The sequence below is a fragment of the Acanthopagrus latus genome, chromosome 11 (genome assembly GCF_904848185.1).
Source record: "Acanthopagrus latus isolate v.2019 chromosome 11, fAcaLat1.1, whole genome shotgun sequence".
NCBI classification, from domain to species: Eukaryota; Metazoa; Chordata; class Actinopteri; order Spariformes; family Sparidae; genus Acanthopagrus; species Acanthopagrus latus.
In genome coordinates this window covers 7481449-7500550 of record NC_051049.1, presented here as the reverse complement: position 1 = coordinate 7500550, position 19102 = coordinate 7481449, and the positions used below count along the sequence as shown (strand labels likewise).

The window sequence follows — 19102 nt, the reverse complement described above, 5'->3', positions numbered from 1 at the left end:
TGAGGTTTCAACAACGGCATGGCACCCGCTAAACGTGCAATGATTTAAAGATTTACTCCGCATTATATATTTATACTATTTATACTTTACCATAAGTTATGTGATAATGCAGAATAAAGAGAAGACTACGGAAGCCGAGAAAGGCCGTGGATTTTTCTTTTCTTATGCACTGTTATCTCGTGATAACGACTTATTATCTGGTCATCTCTATATAACAAAGGTTGTTTTTTTTGGTGATAGGCTACAGCTACAGTCGGCTACGGAAGCCGTTCGTGGGAGCGCTTGTGGGTTGAAATCAAGATGAACACTTTATTAATTAATTCTTTATCACGAGAAAACAATCTTTGTTATATGGAGATAATGAAATAAATTTGTTATCACGAGAAAAACAGCCTGTTATATCGACATAACGAGATAATAAGTCGTTATCACGAGATAACTGTATTTAAAAAAAGAAAAATCCATGGCCGTTCTCGGCTTCCATAGAAGTCTCACTCCTCAGAGAGTGTTGAATCCCTAATAATGATAACAAGTCCAGTAAGAACGTCACAAGGAATGTCTTTTACTTCACTACTATCACGTAGTTATTCCACTTGTTTTACTGTATTTCTTTGCAAAGGAAAATTGCAATAGAATAGAGATCTGAGCCAGTCAAAAATATGATAAAAGACTTTGCCTTGCTCTCAAAATTCTGACCCTCTAGTAAAAAGAAAATTACCTAACACTGCCCACTGTCGGACCCCGCCTCCCGTCAAACCATTTACACACGGTCCCTGAAACCTGCTCTCTCCACTGTGTTGTTTCTGTGCTGTTCCCTAAAGAAAGATCTTATCTACTGTTGTTAGAGTAAATGTAGTCTTTTCCTTTAAAATCAGTTGTGGTGCTGCAACACATATCAGTGTTTTTGAACAACACAACATTTTCTCTGCCAAACACTTTTAAAGAAACCTGCGGTGCAATACCCCTCCGAGAATGTAACCATGAATATCATGAACATGAGGAGACGTGTGGCTGTGTGAGACTTTTGCACAATGTATGATAAGACATGCAGTAAATAAGAGAAGTTAATTATTTTTCTATCGCCGTAATAGACCTCATGAAGCTCGAACGTATGCACATGAACATCGAACACAAGCGACACCGCTGCTAAACGTGACAAAAAAATAAGAAATAAATAACCACAAAGGATCTAAACGAACTGTGACACACAACGCAGAGACTGTTGAACTCCCCAGAAAGAAGCTGGTTTATGGTTATGCAAAGACTTTGTATCAAACTCAGTGGTTGTTTTGAAATCTTCACCCAACACTCAAATCGTTTTCCTTCATGCTGGAAACTGTTGAAATTGACAGAGAAAGGATTTTTTTTTTTTCTTTTTTTAACAGGACGACACAAACCCACGAGACGGTCATTGCCAAGTGATTGAAAGGTGTGAGGGAAAATGTTTTGTGATCCAAAGAGAGGGAAACGACAGAAGGCGAAGCCCTGAATGAAAGAGACACAATGCGTTGTGGTAAATGTTGTGGTGTTCTGATGTACACACTAAAAGAAAAAACAAAACAAAACAAAAAACAAAAAAATACTCTGAATGTCTATCAGTGCTCTCTCTCTCTCTCTCTCTCTTCATGTTTGTGTGGCGTTCATGTTTGGCTCATGAAATGTGCTGCTGCAGAACACACCTGTGGCTACTAAAGGTGATGTCAGAGGCAGGTGCTGTGATGTCACCGATGCTACATCATCTTAGCCCAGACGCTAACACTGTGTGCTGTTTGAAATGTGTTGGCACCGCTTTCCAAAAAAACCCCCCAAAACACCCATTCAATTAAGTTGTAACTACTAACTTTATTAATAACCAGCCAATAATTTACTGATGCTGAATAAGAGTTTAACAACTTTTAGGTAATCAGGCTGCGAAAAGTCCCATGTTTTCTTAAAAAAAAAAAAAAAAGAGAGGGAGAAAAGTCTGATTGATAACTGAGCTGTGGAGAAATTAGAGCTCTGATGATTTATTGACTAACTGATTAGTCGATCAAAAGAAAATATGTTGCCATCTATTTTGATAACCGAGTTCTCGTTTTAGTCGTTCTTCAAGCAGAGTTTTTGGTTTTGGACTGTCACTGTGGGAAACTGAAATGAGCAGCTTTTACTTTATTCACATTTTATAGATCACAATGGATTGATAATGAAAGTAGATCTGATAGATTAAAACTCTTTAAATGAGTTGTAAATTCTCATTATATCATCACATACAAGAATACATGGATGAAAACGATTTGTTATTGATTTATGTGTTATTGAATTGATAACAAAAGAAGGGTTTTAAACAGCCTGATACTAGAGCTGCACAGCTAATCATTAATATAGAAACTGTAATACGGACAAGCAAACATTTTATGATAAAAGGTGACAAAACAGAATTATACTGGAGCACATGAGTGATGTACTGGCCTTCAAATGTAATGAAAACAGAAATTGTGACACAAAAACAATTACTTCCACTCGTACTGAATCATGTATGATCATAATATGTCATAAAAAACATAATCCCAATATAATATGTTGGTCATATCGTACAGCTGCCACCTGTAATTCACCTTGTCCCAGGGCTGCAGCTGATCTAAGTTCAATTCTTCATTAATCTGACACTTGTTTTCTATGTTAATTGAAAAGTGCACTTGTCCCACAGCTTAAAGATCACATCTTCATTCATCAAGTATTTTTAACATGAATCTAACATCATATTAAATGGAGAACAGCACCAACGTGTTTGACACGTTCGAAAAATGATTACCAAAATAGACTGACCAAATGTTTAATTGATTAATCTTGTCACCTCTGTCTTAAATAGTTAATAACCATTATAAGCCTTTAGCTACAATGTCTTTTGAAAGGCCTTATCACAAAGAGGTGCCATATTTTGGATTCTGTCCGACATGCTTCTCTGCAGATCTGCAACTGAAACGTCAACATGTTGAGTTTATTTTCTCCTGCTGCACTCCGGCACGAGCATGGAGGACTTAGTTTTGCACTCTTCACATCCGCTGCTGCCGCCTGCTGTTCAGATTTGTGCGGTGCTCAAATTCAGCACCGGCCAAATGCTGGCAGAATAAAGCAAGAGGATGCTAGATTTGCTTCACTCATCAGCCAAAAAAAAACAAAGAAAACCAATAGTGATCTACTGAGCGGCTGGAAAATTATGAGACTTCACCAGCAGTTGGTCAGTGGATAAAGAAGTTAATTTAACATTCTGCTTTTAGGCTCTCTGACTGGAATTAAACTTGGATCAAACATTACATCAGCAGCCTGACATAAACATAATTCATAATAAACAATAATGCATTCTTATCCACGCTGAAAGCTCTTTCCACAGGTGTGTGCTCGCTGCCTCGCATTCATTTCTCGAGCCAAACGGTTCATAAATTAAAACATAACCTTTACAGGCAAATGTATCGATCGTTTGCTCCCCTTCAACTTGAAAATAAATCTGTAATGAAATGTCTCTGGTGTTCTGTCGAGTCCAGTTATTCTTTTCTCTTTACGCATCTCTGACGTGGTGTCAGCACAGGACAAATGATGCATGGTTCAGAAATCAGACAACACATGAAACATTTTTATTGAGCATTTTAGATTTATAGGCATTTTCAACCGACCTTTAGCACAAACAGAAGTATTTCACAGCTGGGCGCAGTCTGTCAAATATTGACAATGCAGCTTGTAGCCTGTTCACTTACAAAAATATCTCCACTCGTTTGTTGTGCCTCCAATCCTTTTTTTGTTTGTTTTTTTTGGTTTCTACAGTACAGTTGCTTAAAAAGAAAGAAAATGAAGCTAAATAAATAGATACCCCTTTAAACAAAAAAGGTGAAAACGTAGGTTGAATTACATCGCCGCGTTCAGGTGTCACAGCAGCTACAACGCAGCTGCTTACGGCAGGAGTGACTTATGGACACGTGGTGGTGACTCGTCTGCTCTGTACCCATCCATTCTGTGAATCGAAAGCAGCAACAATGGAGGCAGTGAGGTTCGTAGTGGACATGGCTTTAAACGCTGAGGAGGAGTTAACCTGTGTGGAGGTGACCGCTAACCGCTCGGCAGCCTGACTTGTGTTCTTGTTCACTATCGGCGCCTGAAACTGGAAGCAGGAAGTATGAAGTACCTCGATCGCTATCCCCAATATGCAATCTGTGTTTTTGCGCGGTGCACGTGCGCTGTTCTGAAGCTGTAGTGACATGGTAACACCCGGACGCAGAGGTATTCTAGTGAATCAGGTCCCTGTCTCTCTGAAAAAAGACTGTGAGGAGTAACTAAGAGGAATATTTCAATGTTGTCTGTCTCTAATAAAAACTCAATTTATATCATAATTATATGCCGTTTCAGTCTTTTTCCACACAGCGGGAAATTAAAATTACTACAAAACGTAGGTCATTTTTTTCCATTCTTTAGGTCTGAGGTTATTATTCTGTCAACCAAATAATCATTCAACATTTATAAAACAAAAAGAAAAAAGGCAAAGATTTTGAAATGGACTCAGTATCTAAGGGCTGAGTAGGAGGGAAGTACTGAATGTCAGACTCACTGTGTGAGCCAGAGAACCTTTGAGCGATGGGTCGGAGGGCAGCTATCAGTAACAATCGCGTCTTCTCGCTCTCTCTCTCACGCACACACCTTGTGATGTGAACACAGCTCTGATGGAGAGCTGCAGTTCCGACCTGCTTGCTCAGCTCGCCCCTGTAACGGTTTCTTCTCTTTCATCACATAATATAAAAAGATTAAGGATTTTCCATCCTGAAGTAACTGGGAATCTAACTAAAAACACCGATCAGTTAGAATTCAACAGCTACGTTTTCCCATGAGGCTTTAATGTGTAGTGAAGGTTAGACTCATGGGAAGTGTTCAATAAACTAATGCCTAGAGTTCCCTCGAGAGTTACAGACTGTAGTGGAGCAGCTAGGAGACGAGGACAGGACTGAAGCGCTCTCTCTCTCTCTCTCTTTTTTTTTTTTTACATGTCACACTGTCTTGTTGGACACACACAGAGTCAAAACTACAGTCTCTCTACAGCAACGTTACCAAATTTTACACGTATGTACAGAGGAAAACCTGAAAGTCCTTTTTTTTCCGTCCAATTAAAATCCAGCGTCCGGCTTGATGAACAGGGCAGAGAAGGCAAACGCCAGGAAAACGATCCCTCCAATGATTGTAACTGTGGGAGCAAAAACAAGGAGAGAGGCACTTTAATTATGGGGTGGATTACGAGACAAACAACCCATGTATATGTAATTTGTTTTACAGATGCGGGGAAGTTTAAACAAGAGCCCAGTTCAGACCGAAAGCTCGTGACAAGACAATGCCGTTTCAGGATGTTACTGGGGAAAGCTGCAGCAGCGTGAAATGGCCCGCCTCGGCTCGCCTCGTGCCAGCTGCTGGTTTTAGAAGGTAATAAACGCCTCCCGTTACAACAGCCAATCACACCACGTCAGCTGGTCTAATGGCAAATTTTGACGGCGGAAAGAGAGAATCACCTCATCATCTTAAAATTGTTAAATTTAGAGCTACACTGCTTTTCCTCCTCTCCGCACACACGTCTTTTATTTTTGTGGTTTCGTATTTACTGGAAATGCAGCTGTAGCGAGAAACTTGTGACTTCGCTCGTTCATATTATAAGACACTACAAATTATATTCGGCTCCACTACAAAGCCTGCAGTCAGAACAGAAGTACAGCCATTCCTGTGGAGACGCTACACCATCTTGTCTGGTCGCATTGGTGTGAACTGGAAAGTTTTCAGAGCGTTGTAGACCGGCACACTGCAAGTAGCTGCAAGATTCAACTCATCTTGTTGCAAAATCATTGATCTGAATCGGGCTTTAGGACTACCAGAGCATGAGAATAAACTAGCAGTGACTTCAAAACCCAAAAAGATGTTCTGTTGCAGTCTGAAGTGTCATTACACTGAAACCTGCCAAATGTTACTATCTGTTACTATTCAAGTTATTCTCAACATGACATGGACGACTGCTCATACTACTTTATAAACTCAAGAATGAGACACGGTGTCAACTTAAGGATGAACTGTAATCATGAAAATATTGCTCTTTAAAAATACAGCAACAAACACAATCCAAGCTCGTTCTCACCTGTTCTGACAGATATTTTCTGGGCGATCATTCTCCCTCCTACCACAGCCAGTCCGGTACACATACAGTGTCCAAGTGTGCCGCCCACTGCCACTCCAAATGGATCCTGGGAATTTAAAAAAAAAGTCCCTTTCATGTTGATGCTACAGAGAATTTGATGTTACCTTTCCTTAATATTTAATCAACAGTTTTCAAGGGAACACTGAGGGGCGTGTTTAGTTTGTGATGTGGCTCATATGGTATTAATGAAACAAACCTCCCGGGCAGCTAGAATTATAGTGGTCAGCTGTGAGCGGTCCCCCCACTCTGCCAGGAAGGTGAGGGTGAGGGCTTGGATGAAGATGGGTGAAATTAAGCTGTGCCACTTTCCCTGAGGAATTGTAGTCCCCGACCCAGCTTCCACGTCTGGAGTCCCATTGGCCAGCTTGGATCGCTGGAGCTGCACAGACGACAGATGATACAGTGATTTGACAAAAAAAACAACAAAAAAAAACAGGTTGTGATGCTCATTATCATATTAAACCATGGGTGTATTTTTAGAATAGTACCATGTTTTACTCTTCTACATAAAACATCAGTCAATAGCCATGTAGGAAGAAATGTCAAGAGCTGCTCTACTCGACAGTGTACGGTACAGTGGCCACTTAATACAGGTAGGAATAGCCAAGATAATGAGAAGCATTTCTGACAGCAGATTAGCTGGTCTGGTCATGAGATCCGAGACAGATCTCTTTGTTAACTTCAGTTTAATCAAAAACAATTGTGGCTTGAACAGTAAAACCCTCATTACCGCATGCAGCAAAAATGCAACTTCATTCCATTTTTTAAAAATGCCTCTGATCAGAGTGGTAAAATGAGTTCAAGGATTATATTTGGATTCATTAATTAGACATGAGATTAACTGCTCACTGCATGTGCAAGCGCCACATCATCTTCTACTGAGGGGCAGCAACCCCATGACCAAGTGTAACATTCACCCAGTGATCTGATCACACATGGACAGCTCTAACTACAGATGTGAAGGCCCCCAAGATGACGTATTTGAGACCACATTCAGAGGTGGCCGGGGCCGCATGTGATCACACTCAAATCAAAGGACTACTTGCTCGACTGAACTCCTCTAAAGCAACCACATAAAACAGCTGTCTGACTTTCAGATCGAGGTCTCTTTGAACTCCCCATGTTGACATCAGATGATTGTGAACACACTGTCACCAGAGTTGCTTAAAAATTGCACAATTCTGACAGTTGCTCAGTCTAAAAAAAGAAAAAAAAAGTGTAATCGACTTCTTCAAAACAGTTATGGCATATCTCAATCATTCTTGCCTGCTTGTAAATTCAGCACTGACTACAGTGACTTCAGTTGTTTATTTTCCTGATATAAAATCAACGGTGGTTTGTAGCAGGATCTCTGTACTGACCCGTCTGCTTCATTGCAGGAGACGTGTGGAGACGGGTCTTTATGTTGCAATGACATTGGCACACACCGTTTCCGCTGATTTCATTATTTACACCAAAGAAGTGATGGTAACATATCAAACTTTACAAATAACCTGTAGTAAAAAGTAATCAATACTCATTTGTTGTCAGTGGAGAAAGTTCCCCAGACTCCCTTAAAAACAAATGGCAGTTTTGTGAGTTTTAGGAGAAACTTTGTGTCTGTCTGTCTTTGACAGATCCTTGATTATTTGGGCCTTCTCAGGTCAGTTTGTCCCAGTGCGTCGGCTACTACAGCTGTTGCACAGGTCAAAACAGCATTAGGTCTTTGGAAACACAAAAATGTATGGGTTTACTTGCTGGGGAAACTGGAGAAGTGAGATCTAATAACAAGAGGTTACTCAAAACGCATTGTAATGCCAGGTGTCAAGTGACACACACAGAGCCGGTTACTGGTGATTGGATCACACAGGGAGCATGTTACTGTCAGCCTCCTCCTGGTGAAGAAGTAGCGTGAACTATTTTTAAGTTGGGGGAGAGAGAAGCCACACTACCAGTCAGAAACAGGACCAATACTGCTTGTATGAGTTACGTGTGTTTACTTCATCGTAATGGTTTAGTTACACTGGAGTTGTACGACTTGATCTGTCCGAGTCAAGAGTGTAAAAAGTTGACCCACCTCTTCATCCTTCTTCTTGATCTCTGCCTGCACCTCCTCCAGCTCCTCCTGGCCTTCATCTGGACTCATTCTCAGCCCCTCTCTCAGCATGCGTACACCGAAGATGGCAAACAGAGCGGTGGACACGTAGTATGTGTAGATTCTAGGGATGATGGTGGTGGCGTAGCCAAAGAGCACTGTGGGTGGGTACAGCAATTATTGATCATCACACAGCGGAAAATGGAGGAATGACTCAAAGCGCAGGACTAAAAATATCAAGCTCTGCTAACCTGAGAGACAAGTCATGAGTCCCAGGGCCAGCATGGCACCTGCCAGCACGGTGAGACGGTTGTAACGCATGGCCATGATGGCTGCGATGAAAAATGTCTTGTCTCCCAACTCAGAGACGATGATGACAGAGATGGAGGCCACAAAGGCATGAATGAAGCCCAGGTTTCCTTTGCTGGAGTCATCTTCAGACACTGCCGGGCCTACTGGATGGGGACTTGAGGCTTTCTGCGAATAAAAATGAACCCAGTTACACACAGTGACAGTCAGCCAAGTCACACACAGTTTAAACTCAAAGTCAAACTTGCAGAGGGAAGTGTCCTGGTTAGCTTTATTTTAGGGCCGCGTGCTTTTAATCACATTAGAGGAAATGTAAACAAAACTGGTGGCTACACAATGCCAGCGTGGCCCGTTCATGCTGGCAGCCAGCTATTATGTTATCTTAACTTCCATTCAAATATTTGCTTTGTTAGCCATGTTTAGAAATTAAAGACTAACTTTACCCTCTTTAGCTACACCCGGAACACAACGTGAGAGGGGTTAGCATATGGTAGCTAGCTCGGAGGAGCTAGGGAGCAGAGGCAGCACCGGCGCCAGAAACCGCTCCATACACACGACGATACAAGTTTTAATTGGTAACCGTGAAGTTAAGGCTTTTACCTCTGGTGCGGGCTGCTCCTGGACAGCTGATTTGTGCTCCTCTGGAACTGCAGCAACTCCGACCGACAACAAAAACACGGCGGCGAGCGGAAACAAGAGGCACATCACATTTCTATCAGCTCGTCCGTTACCTCCGCCGACCATGAGAGGCATTATTGCTTCCAAAAGACCGACCGAAGACCGTCTCCGCTTTAATTTGTGCTCCGCGAATCACTTAATATCATCGGCAACAAAACTGGCTAACTTCATATTAGCAACCTACACTATTCGAGGGACTCCTTGCTAATACACGTCACGATCACAGCGACCGAGCAAACTCAGGGCGGAAGTTAGAATCTTGCTGCCTCGTGATGGACCAATCCAGGAAGATGATAGGACCGTGAAGGCAGTGACGTAGGAGTGTGGGGTGACGTACGCACAGAGCAGCTCGGTGATTGGACAGTCTTCTTGTCGGTAACTACATCAGAGACAGTTGAAAATGAGTTCAGGCTTGAAAGACACAAAAAAAACCAAACAAAAAAATCACTTATGTTTATCTTGATTTGTCTTTTTTGACAAAAAAAGACAAGTTTAAAATATTATTTAACAAAACAATTAATGTATTCTAAAGTACCAACTATTTTCCAGATGTTTATTCAGTGGTTGTAGGAACCTGACCACTACAGTAGCATTACAGTTTGGAGTTATTAATTTATAATAACTAGTAAAACACACCTTCTATACACCTTCACAGTTGAAGTTATCTTATCAGTTAATTTTATAGCCAATCAAATACACTGACATTTAGTGGAATAAAAAAACAAACAAACAACACTTTTTCCTTTGCTGTGATACACATAAAACACGTACATTAATATTCACAGTTCAGAGAGCATATTCAGGCTTGGATTGAATTAGCTGAATGCAAACAGTTGAAGTGAGAGTGAAAAATAAAAGCATTCAGAGAAAGATTACTGACAATTACTGGTGCAAGTTGAGGAGGAGTCTGTAAACTAGCTTGACTAAAATGCCTTTTGGATCCATTTCAGCTTAGCTAAGGATTTTGATAAAGTATTACTCAAAAAATACACAGCAAAAGTACTTGTTATTATGCATGCAAGTAGACGATGAAGTACTAAGTTCTGTATTGTATGAATCTTGGACTAAAAAAATAACCTTTTTTATTCCATGTCAAAGTTGGGCGAAATACATGTACTCTTATTCTCTGTTTAGGATTTTGACACAGGTTTACTCAAAAAGTACACAGTAAAAGTACTTCATATTACTCATGCAAGTAGTCTAGGAAGTACTAAGTTCAACAGTAGATGAATCTGCTTAACCCTAAGCCTAACTGACGATGCATTCAGGTGCGCTCTCAGACCATGGGGATGGGAGTTATCCAACCTGGGGGGACTGTGTCAAGCAGGTGCCACCTACTGGACAGTAGGGTCGATGCACTTTCCTTTGTTAGTGCAATTAAAGCTCATGTCAGAACCATGTGCCAAGAACCCCACATTACCAACTGTGCTAAGCAGTATCCCACAAGCTAATGACTTCCTGGTCGGCTCCACATAAACCACGCAAAATAAGTCCCGCCCACATATTTTCTACCAATGCAGGTGGTGTGCGCCAAAAGGGGCGGTCTTGCTCATTTCCCGCGCGAAGTTTGTGCATTTCCCTCCAAAACTGTAGATGCCTATATGAATCAATGACAGATCTTCACTCTGGTTTGAGCTGCTCTTCTCTGAGGACACGAATACGGTGAGTAAACTCTTCTGCATGAATCTCCTTTATGTGTACAGTTACCGGCTTAGTACAGGTGTATTTATGTCTGTGTGGGGATGTAAAAATCAGTTATTACCTGCAGATCTCAGGTAATAAGCCCAGGTGATGTTCCTTCATATCAGGGAGCTCCACATAGTAACTACCTTCATGGGTTATGTAAGCCCAGTAAGTTCTACATAATGTGCAACTTAAAAGGGAGCCGGACAGATTTGTTTTTGCCTCAAATGTTTCTGAAATAACTCTGAACAGCAAGCTGAAGACCTCTAATTTAACTGTAAAGTGTTTAGGTAAATTCGGCTGGAACATAATCCTCAAAGTACATCCATTTAAATGCGCGATGGACGTTATGTTTTGCTCGGTGCACCAAACTCCATTGTGATTTTGGTCGTTTTTATCTCTGCTGTGTTTATAACATCAATAATACGCAGGTAATTAAATGTAGGTCACTATTTCAAAACAAGTCGGTAGTGTCCGTAAAATCGGCATGCACCTTGTTTGAAATGTATGTATTCTTTAACACGCAATGAAATGTTGTTAGCTAACGTTTACGGAAGTGAGTAGTTATGTTGTTATGCTATGTTAGCTAGCTGACTTGAATGTTGTTGGAGATGCGCTGCATGGTTTGGGAAACACGTTAGCAGCGGCTCAGCTACCTTTATTAACGGGCAAGGACACATTAACCTGGTACTGACACTATAACGAGGATATAAGGACGTCTGAATCATTTCATCCTGGTGTTTTTACAGCCTGCTTTGCATGTTAGCTAAGGTGTGTCTGTTGGAGAGTGTTAGCATGACGCCATTGTCTTGCTGTGTAATGTTAACTTGTTAATACTAGCATCGTTACAGCATTTGGTTTACCTTTAAAAAACACATTTATTAAATAAGACTATAGTTGATTTTACAGTGCAGAGTGATGTGAGACTCCAGAAGTGATGTCATGCACATGGTTACAGACTGCTATATCATTCTATGTTATGAAATTATAATCCTGTAAGAAATCCCCTTTTGCTGGATGTGTCTTTAATGTGATTACATCTTTTCTGTTACAATCAGAATACACACACACACACACACACACACACACACACGTATCTAGTCATCATGTAATATTAAAGTGTTTCCTTCTCTCTCCAGGTGAACAGTGGGACTTGTCTTCAGCTTCAGGTGGAACAGCTCTTACCTGTATGGTGATCAGACCCAGAGAGGAGAGACACCTGGTCCAACAAGGTCAGTGCAACAGAGGTGCAAACATTAAAGGCAGCAAGTGTGAGATTTGTCAGTTGCTGTTCATTAATACTCTAGGATCAGTAAATGATTCAGTAGGATAGTCGTGTCTCATTCACAGCTTGCTGAATACCGACAGTTTGCGTTGGCAGCGATGTGCAAGTTATTTCAGTGGGAAGTAAGAGAAGGAGGTAAAAGTAGTATTTTAAATGGGTTTTACTAAGTGCTAAATTGTAGGCAACGGGCATTGTTTCAGTTCAACATGTTAAATGGGTTTTGTTTACTGAGAGGAAATATAAACAGTAAAACGCCTGTATTTATTTGATCTCATTTATATATAATATGTATTATATGATTATATTTTATTTAACATGTATATCTACACTTTTCAGCCACAATATTAAAACAAGTGACAAGTGAAGTGTGCATTGATCATCTTGTTACAGTCAAATGTTCTGCTGGGAAACTTTGACTTCTGTCATTTCTGTGGAGCCTCTCTGACAAACACCATCCACCCAAACACCGTTCAGACCAACTACATTCCCTCATGGCAAAGAACCCAAGGTGTGAAACTGGCCTCCTCATTCTCCAGATCCCAATTCAGTTAAGCATCTACGGGATGCGCCAGAACCAACTCCCATCCATGTTGGGGCCCCCATGGATTGTTCTTGGCTCAGACTGCATCCAGTGGAAGACCAGCTGGATCGAGATCTAGAGAATCTGGAGGTCAGGTTGACACCTTGAGCTCTTTCCCATGTTCCTTGGGTCATTTCTGAGCAGTTTTTGCAGCGTTGCAGGTGCGTTGTCCTGCTGGGGGGGCACTGCCATCAAGGAGTGCTGCTGCCATGATGGGGTGTACTTGGTCTGCAGCTGTGTTTGGGTGACTGGTGTTTGTCAAAGAGACGTCCACATGAATGCTAGGACTCATGGTTTCACAGCCGAACATGGCATTGGAACACAATGATCCATGTTATTTATTTCACCTGTCAGTGGTTCTAGTGTTGTGGCTCTCAGTGTATACATATGTTAAAAGCTTTTTAGAGATACACACAAAATGTCCACAAAAACACTCAAAACTTCCACAAATACACTTAAAATCTCACAAAAAAGACTAAAAATCTTCACAATGACACACAAAATAACCATAATACACAAAAACTCCACTAAACTTAACTAATTCGCAATAAACGTTTGTAAATATATGCAAAACCTCCACAAATACACAAAAACCTCCACAAATATATGCAAACCTCCACAAATTCAGAAAAAAAGACTTTTCCACAAATACACAAAATATCCACAAATATATAGAAAACCTCTACAAATTCACCGAAAACTTCCATAAATCACCACAAAATCTGCACAAAGAGACGTGAAACTACCACTGCTCTTTTTTCTCATCTTGCAGGTGATGGACGGTCCAAACAATGGACATGAGCCACCACAGGAGCCTGAAGGGAAAGTGTAAGTATGTTTCACCTGTACTTTACGAGGGGGAACAGACGTGGCTGACATATCTGCAGAGTGCTGATGGTCTTTGTTCATTTCTCCAGAACGAGAGCAGCCAGGAGCTGAAAATGTGGGCAGAGGAACAGGATGCTAAGGACGAGTTGGACGACAGTTTTCTGAACTGCATCCTGATTTCCTGTAATCAAGATTTGTGGACTAACATGTTGTCTGGTTGGTGCTCGGCCCAGGACAGGAAGGCTCTGCAGCATGTGATCCATCCATCCACAGAGCATCAGTGACAGAGGAGAGGTGAGGTGTCTGCTAAGAGATCAGAGAATACTAGAAAAGACTAAACAAACCAGAAGTAACCGCTGAGACTCCCAAACATCCTCAACAAAATATACTGCTTTAGTTTCCGTCCATCTGTGATGAAGCATTAAATTAGTCAAACGTATTTTACAAGCCTCGTGTTGGCAAATCTTTTCTATCAGATCAGTAGGAAATGTTGTGCTGCTCGCAAACAGACTCACTCTCTCGGCTGTATAGACTTCAAGCAGCAAGAGCGCCACCAACCCTCAGAAGCTCCCGTGTTAGATACTAAACTTTATGTCTTGTGAAGGACAAACATTAACAGTTTTCTTAACTCGCTGTTGTTCCTTCATCGTTCCAAATCCAAATCAATGCATTCACAATCTCCTGTCGCTCACAGTGTAACATTTTGGCAATAAGAGTTTTGGTGTTTTTAATACGAGCAGGAGGTATTTTCTTTAATTAAATGAACTCACAAACCCCATCTTTGTTTTTAATAAGGAAGTATTTTGTAGTTATTGAGTACGACTGAGGGTCTGTCTAATATCCATGGCTGTTGGACATTTTGTCCCTCTCTCTCTCTCTCAAAGACAGACCACATGTGTCACGGATTAAAGATTTTGACAAAGAATTACACGAAAAGTAACCGGTAAAAAAAACCCTTCATATTATTCATGCAAGTAGTCTAGGAAGTACTAAGTTCAGCGGTATATGAATCGTGGACTACTTATGAAAAATCATTTTTTATTCCATATGAAATGAAATATACTTAATCTTGAGATCTGGTCAGGATTTCGACAAAGTTTTATGTAACATTAGGTTTATTTCACCTGGAGGGAGGCAAATAGTAACTGATCTCCACACCTGAGTCAGCCTCCCACCAGATTAAATATTCCTCTACTTAGCAGGTAACTGTATAAAAAAGCAGATTTATAGAGAATACTTTACAAGCCTGGGTCTGTGGGCGGGACTAATTTTAGACAAAATGAATGAGACTGCATCTAAGTGACTGTTACTTGGGATAACACCTTAGAAACCTAAATTTTGGAGTGATGAAAAGAGAGATCCCTCTGCACAAAAGCTTTGGCTGTAATATGTCAACAAATGAAATGAAGTGATTTTGAACCTGGATTTATTAAAAGTTCAGATTTATGTTCCATAAATGTGTGTACTTCTAATTAGAAATGATTCTCATTTGCATATTTAAACATAACATTAAATAATACATTGTGATATACAAGCAATTAACAAAATTTTCATGGTAACTTTTTTTTGTACTTTATTTTGTAGCTTTATCTAAAAATGTGTAGAATATAGCATTTCAGTTCAGTCATCTCAATAATGATACTTTTCTCAGTCAAGTCTCACTTAAACTGTCTTTATACTGTTTTACATACAGTAATACGTGGATTAAAAGAGATCTCCAAAATTGACTTGGTAAGAACTCATTTATGTCAACATGTACATGTAAACCCACTTACAATGAGCATGCAAGGAATGAAAACAGTGGTTTTGGTTGAACAAATGCTTGTATTTTAACTAGATATTATGTTCTGACAGACATGAAACTTGATATGATAGTAACAATTAGTAACAATATACGTACAGGGGACGATGACGGTCAGTTTTCATAGCATGATATACCTTAAAACAGGTATATTGCTGCAACCACAGAATGTGTCCCTATTCCTTATTTCTGTCTTACTTTATTTTAGTTTCTCAGAAACAGCTCACCTCTGACCTGGAGAGAGTTTTGCTGACATTCCCATTCTGGAGCTGTCAACTTTCTTAAATGTTTTCCTGTTGGCTACTGAGCAGCTTCAGTCGGTCTAGAGCACCTTGTCAATCAATGTCAAGGTTTTCAGTCTCACACTTTCAGTTAAACAGCCATCTCTTTACATTTTCTCTGACGTTACAGTTCCCAGTAAAGAACGTAAACACAAACTATTCACAGCACAAATGGTATGAAAGCTTTTCTGTGCCTCGGGTATGACTCATATTTGCTTGTATAGAGATCATGACAAAGCTGTGCTGCAAGCGCCTGATTGAAAAAAACATAAAGGACAACAAGCCACCAGGTGAGAGACTGTCCTCCCAGAACCAGGCTCAGTGAGATGTAGATCAGCAGCTCGGCAAAGTAATGTGGGCATGACACCAGCTCGAACCAGCCTCCATTTGGCACTCGGTGAGCCAGCGTCTCCACTGCTCCTGAAAGGACAACAAACAGAAAATAAGTTAGCCCTCAACAGGAGCTGACTGACTGTTACTCTTCATTATTATACATTAAGCTTTATATAGATCATATGTGTATGGCAAAAGGTGTGGCTCATTGTGATGAACCCAAAGAGGATCATCACCCACTCTGCAGTTTCCCTCATCTTAACAAAGCCTACTAGCCTCCACTCACCCTCAGCAACCTTGTTTCTAGGAGCAGCAGGCAGCTGTTTCCCACCCCTGATTAACTCACTGTACTCAACCTTCCCAGCACCAAAACAATGTCAAAACCTTTTTAGTTCCAGCTCATTAAATGTGTCAATTTGCTGTTTTTTCTTTGCCATTAATGACAGTGAATGGAGAGTCTTTAGGTTTTGACCTGTTGGTTGGATAAAAGAGTAAACGATCAAGCAGATTATCAGGTTATTACAATAATCAATAGTTGCAGTCCTACACATCAATGTGATGCTATGACACCACTGTGTTTTCAGCTGCCAAAAAAATACAAATACAATGATAACAGTCACTATGATGTGCACTATGATGGATTTCCTGTCATAAGCACTAATCTGATCTGCTATCTGTTTTGTGTCCTACCATCCTGAACAGAAAAGGAACCATTAGTATTCTGTAGAAATCTACAGAATCTAATTATTGGTGTACTTTGGGAAATGGTCGCAGTTATTAAGTATACAACATGTGTAATAAAAGGCTCAAAATACACAAAAGCACTGGTTTAAGCAATGACACGTGCACAAGCTGACCTGATTTCCCAGTGCGGAGCCTGGCCAGCAGGACCATGGATTGATGCTGCATCAGCGAGGCCCCAAGGAAAAGTGCGATCCCTGCCACATGAAACCAGTCCAGCTGAGAGAGGAGAGGTCCAGTCCCTTAAATAGAACAGCATCAACATCAACACCACATAGTTGAACCAGTGAATAATCAATGTATAGAGGAGGGATTTCAATTGAACCTTTTCCCAGACGATCTGAGCAGAGCACCGTCAACCCCAGTATGAGGTAATACCCCAGACCGAACACATACTGCACCAAGTGTATCTTCCCATCGGAGAAAACACTGACAAACAGGCACTCCATCAGCCTCCTGAGGGAGTGGATGCAGAACAGTAGCTGCACCAGCAGAGTAGACAGCTGTGGGGCTACAGACAGACAGCGTGAATGACAAACAGTATCAGTGTGACACAGGAAAAAGGAAACACAAGCTTTAACACAGCCTACCTTGATTCTTAGTGGTTGGTACACCTGTCAAAAAGTCTAATATTCCAGTCAGCCATAATGGGAACGACTGATGCTGAAATGTGAAGTTCAGGTACAAGGTAAGGAGAAGACTGTTCCATCCGACAGAGATGGCGTAGAAGTGCCAGAACCACCTGAGAGACGAGAGAAGCATCTCCAGTTAACTGCAGCGATGTTAAACTTTACTCCAGAGACACCCAGCGGCACCTCGTACTCAGGTTCACCTGGTGTTGGCAGCAGGAAGACGGTTAGCTCACGTCCCAGACGCTCACATTGTGCTGGAGGCTGAATTAGGGACCAAATAAATGTACACAAACACAATGTTTCTTCATGCTGACTTGATGATAATAGTGACAATTACGATACAAAAAGTAATACTGAATATATGATTTCATGTAGCGCACTTATTTTGATTGATAATGTGTTGTGCTTTTATATTGCAAACATTTTTTTCAATACAAGGCTTACTTTATCAGTAGCTTCCATGTCATTTGACTCCAAAATTTTATTACTAAACAAAGGACAAAGACACACCTGCTTTTGATTACATTTGAATGCTTCTTCTGTGTTATGTGAATATTTAGAATTTTTTTTTTGTATTTATTTCCTCCTCATAATTCTTCTTACCATACACAAATATACCTAAACTGTATATAGAAGAAGCTGTAAAATGTATTAAAAACAGGTGTGTCTTATTTGTCCCATTTAGTAAAACACTTAAGCACTGACTTGGGAGTCATGGGGCCTCCAGGACATGGAAGTTATTGAAAATTAAATCCATTGTCTTAATAAATACATAACGCATTGCATCACAATAAATGTGCTGCATGAAATCAGTTTAATTTTCACTACGATCCTTAATTCAGCATTAAGTAACACTGTGATTGTGTAAATAAAACAATCAATAGTTTAATTTATTGATGGTCCCTGAATCAGCCTCCGCTGGGTGTCTCCGAAGTGAAAGTCTGTCTAATATCAAACCTTAAAACTAAATTCACCTCGGTCTCAATTTATGATTTGAGTGTGTGCAGCTATGTTAGCATAACTATGAACCCCCTTAAAAGTCAGTTAAAATGTATTGAAAACGCATAAATTGAACACTTACGTTGTAAGTACATTATCATGCAGCTTCTCATGTTAGTTTAGTTGTTTGTTAGCTCACTTTTACCTTTTAGGGACGTCAAACACACGCAGCCAGTCGTCTCGCTTCAGGCTCTGTTTTGTTTTTCCGTACCGGATAAGATCCTGAAACAACACGTACAGGCCGCACGTCTCATATTTTCTCGGCAGGTACGGTGAGATTTTGTGAGCGCAGAAGGCTAAAAGGAAACATAAAGCCAGAAAAGCCCACAAAACGTCAACACATCTCCAGCCGGCTGAGCTGAGACTCATCTTCCAGCTCCTCACCTTGTGGACATTGTTTTGTGCGACGCAGAAAAGAGTCCGACGGGAAACGTTCGCAACCGTTCCGGATGAAATATGAAGGCAGGAAATGGCATGAAATTATTTAATTAAAAGAATATGAATGGTTTCCAGATGGTTTTCTGAAATCAGTGTTTTTTTTTCAGTCAGTGTCAGTAAGAAGAGTGTTTAACTTCCGACTCAGACACCAAACGATGTTAGGAAATGGAAATGATACAGCAGGTGGCAGCACTTGAATCATCACAGAACAAGTGGAGCCAACATGTATGGATCATATGCTCAG

General features: G+C 40.6%; 2 protein-coding genes and 1 long non-coding RNA gene across 3 annotated transcripts; 1 reads left to right on the top strand and 2 right to left on the bottom strand.

Annotated features, from left to right (window-relative positions):
- Nucleotides 1-3589: 3589 nt before the first annotated feature.
- On the bottom strand, nucleotides 3590-9525 carry tmem165 (transmembrane protein 165). Its single transcript, XM_037113682.1, has 6 exons — nucleotides 9180-9525; nucleotides 8522-8747; nucleotides 8253-8428; nucleotides 6393-6575; nucleotides 6137-6242; nucleotides 3590-5203 (listed from the first exon to the last, which is right to left on the bottom strand). The coding sequence occupies exons 1-6, from the start codon at nucleotides 9330-9332 to the stop codon at nucleotides 5127-5129; spliced, it is 921 nt and encodes a 306-aa protein (XP_036969577.1). The 5' UTR covers nucleotides 9333-9525; the 3' UTR covers nucleotides 3590-5126.
- A 2614-nt stretch (nucleotides 9526-12139) lies between these two features.
- LOC119028122 lies at nucleotides 12140-15545 on the top strand. Its single transcript, XR_005077605.1, has 3 exons — nucleotides 12140-12172; nucleotides 13578-13633; nucleotides 13723-15545. It is a non-coding gene; the product is annotated as an uncharacterized LOC119028122 (long non-coding RNA).
- Nucleotides 15290-19102, bottom strand: srd5a3 (steroid 5 alpha-reductase 3). Its single transcript, XM_037113681.1, has 5 exons — nucleotides 18566-19102; nucleotides 17380-17531; nucleotides 17115-17300; nucleotides 16906-17031; nucleotides 15290-16135 (listed from the first exon to the last, which is right to left on the bottom strand). Exons 1-5 carry the CDS (start codon nucleotides 18787-18789, stop codon nucleotides 15876-15878), a joined length of 948 nt encoding a protein of 315 aa, XP_036969576.1. The 5' UTR covers nucleotides 18790-19102; the 3' UTR covers nucleotides 15290-15875.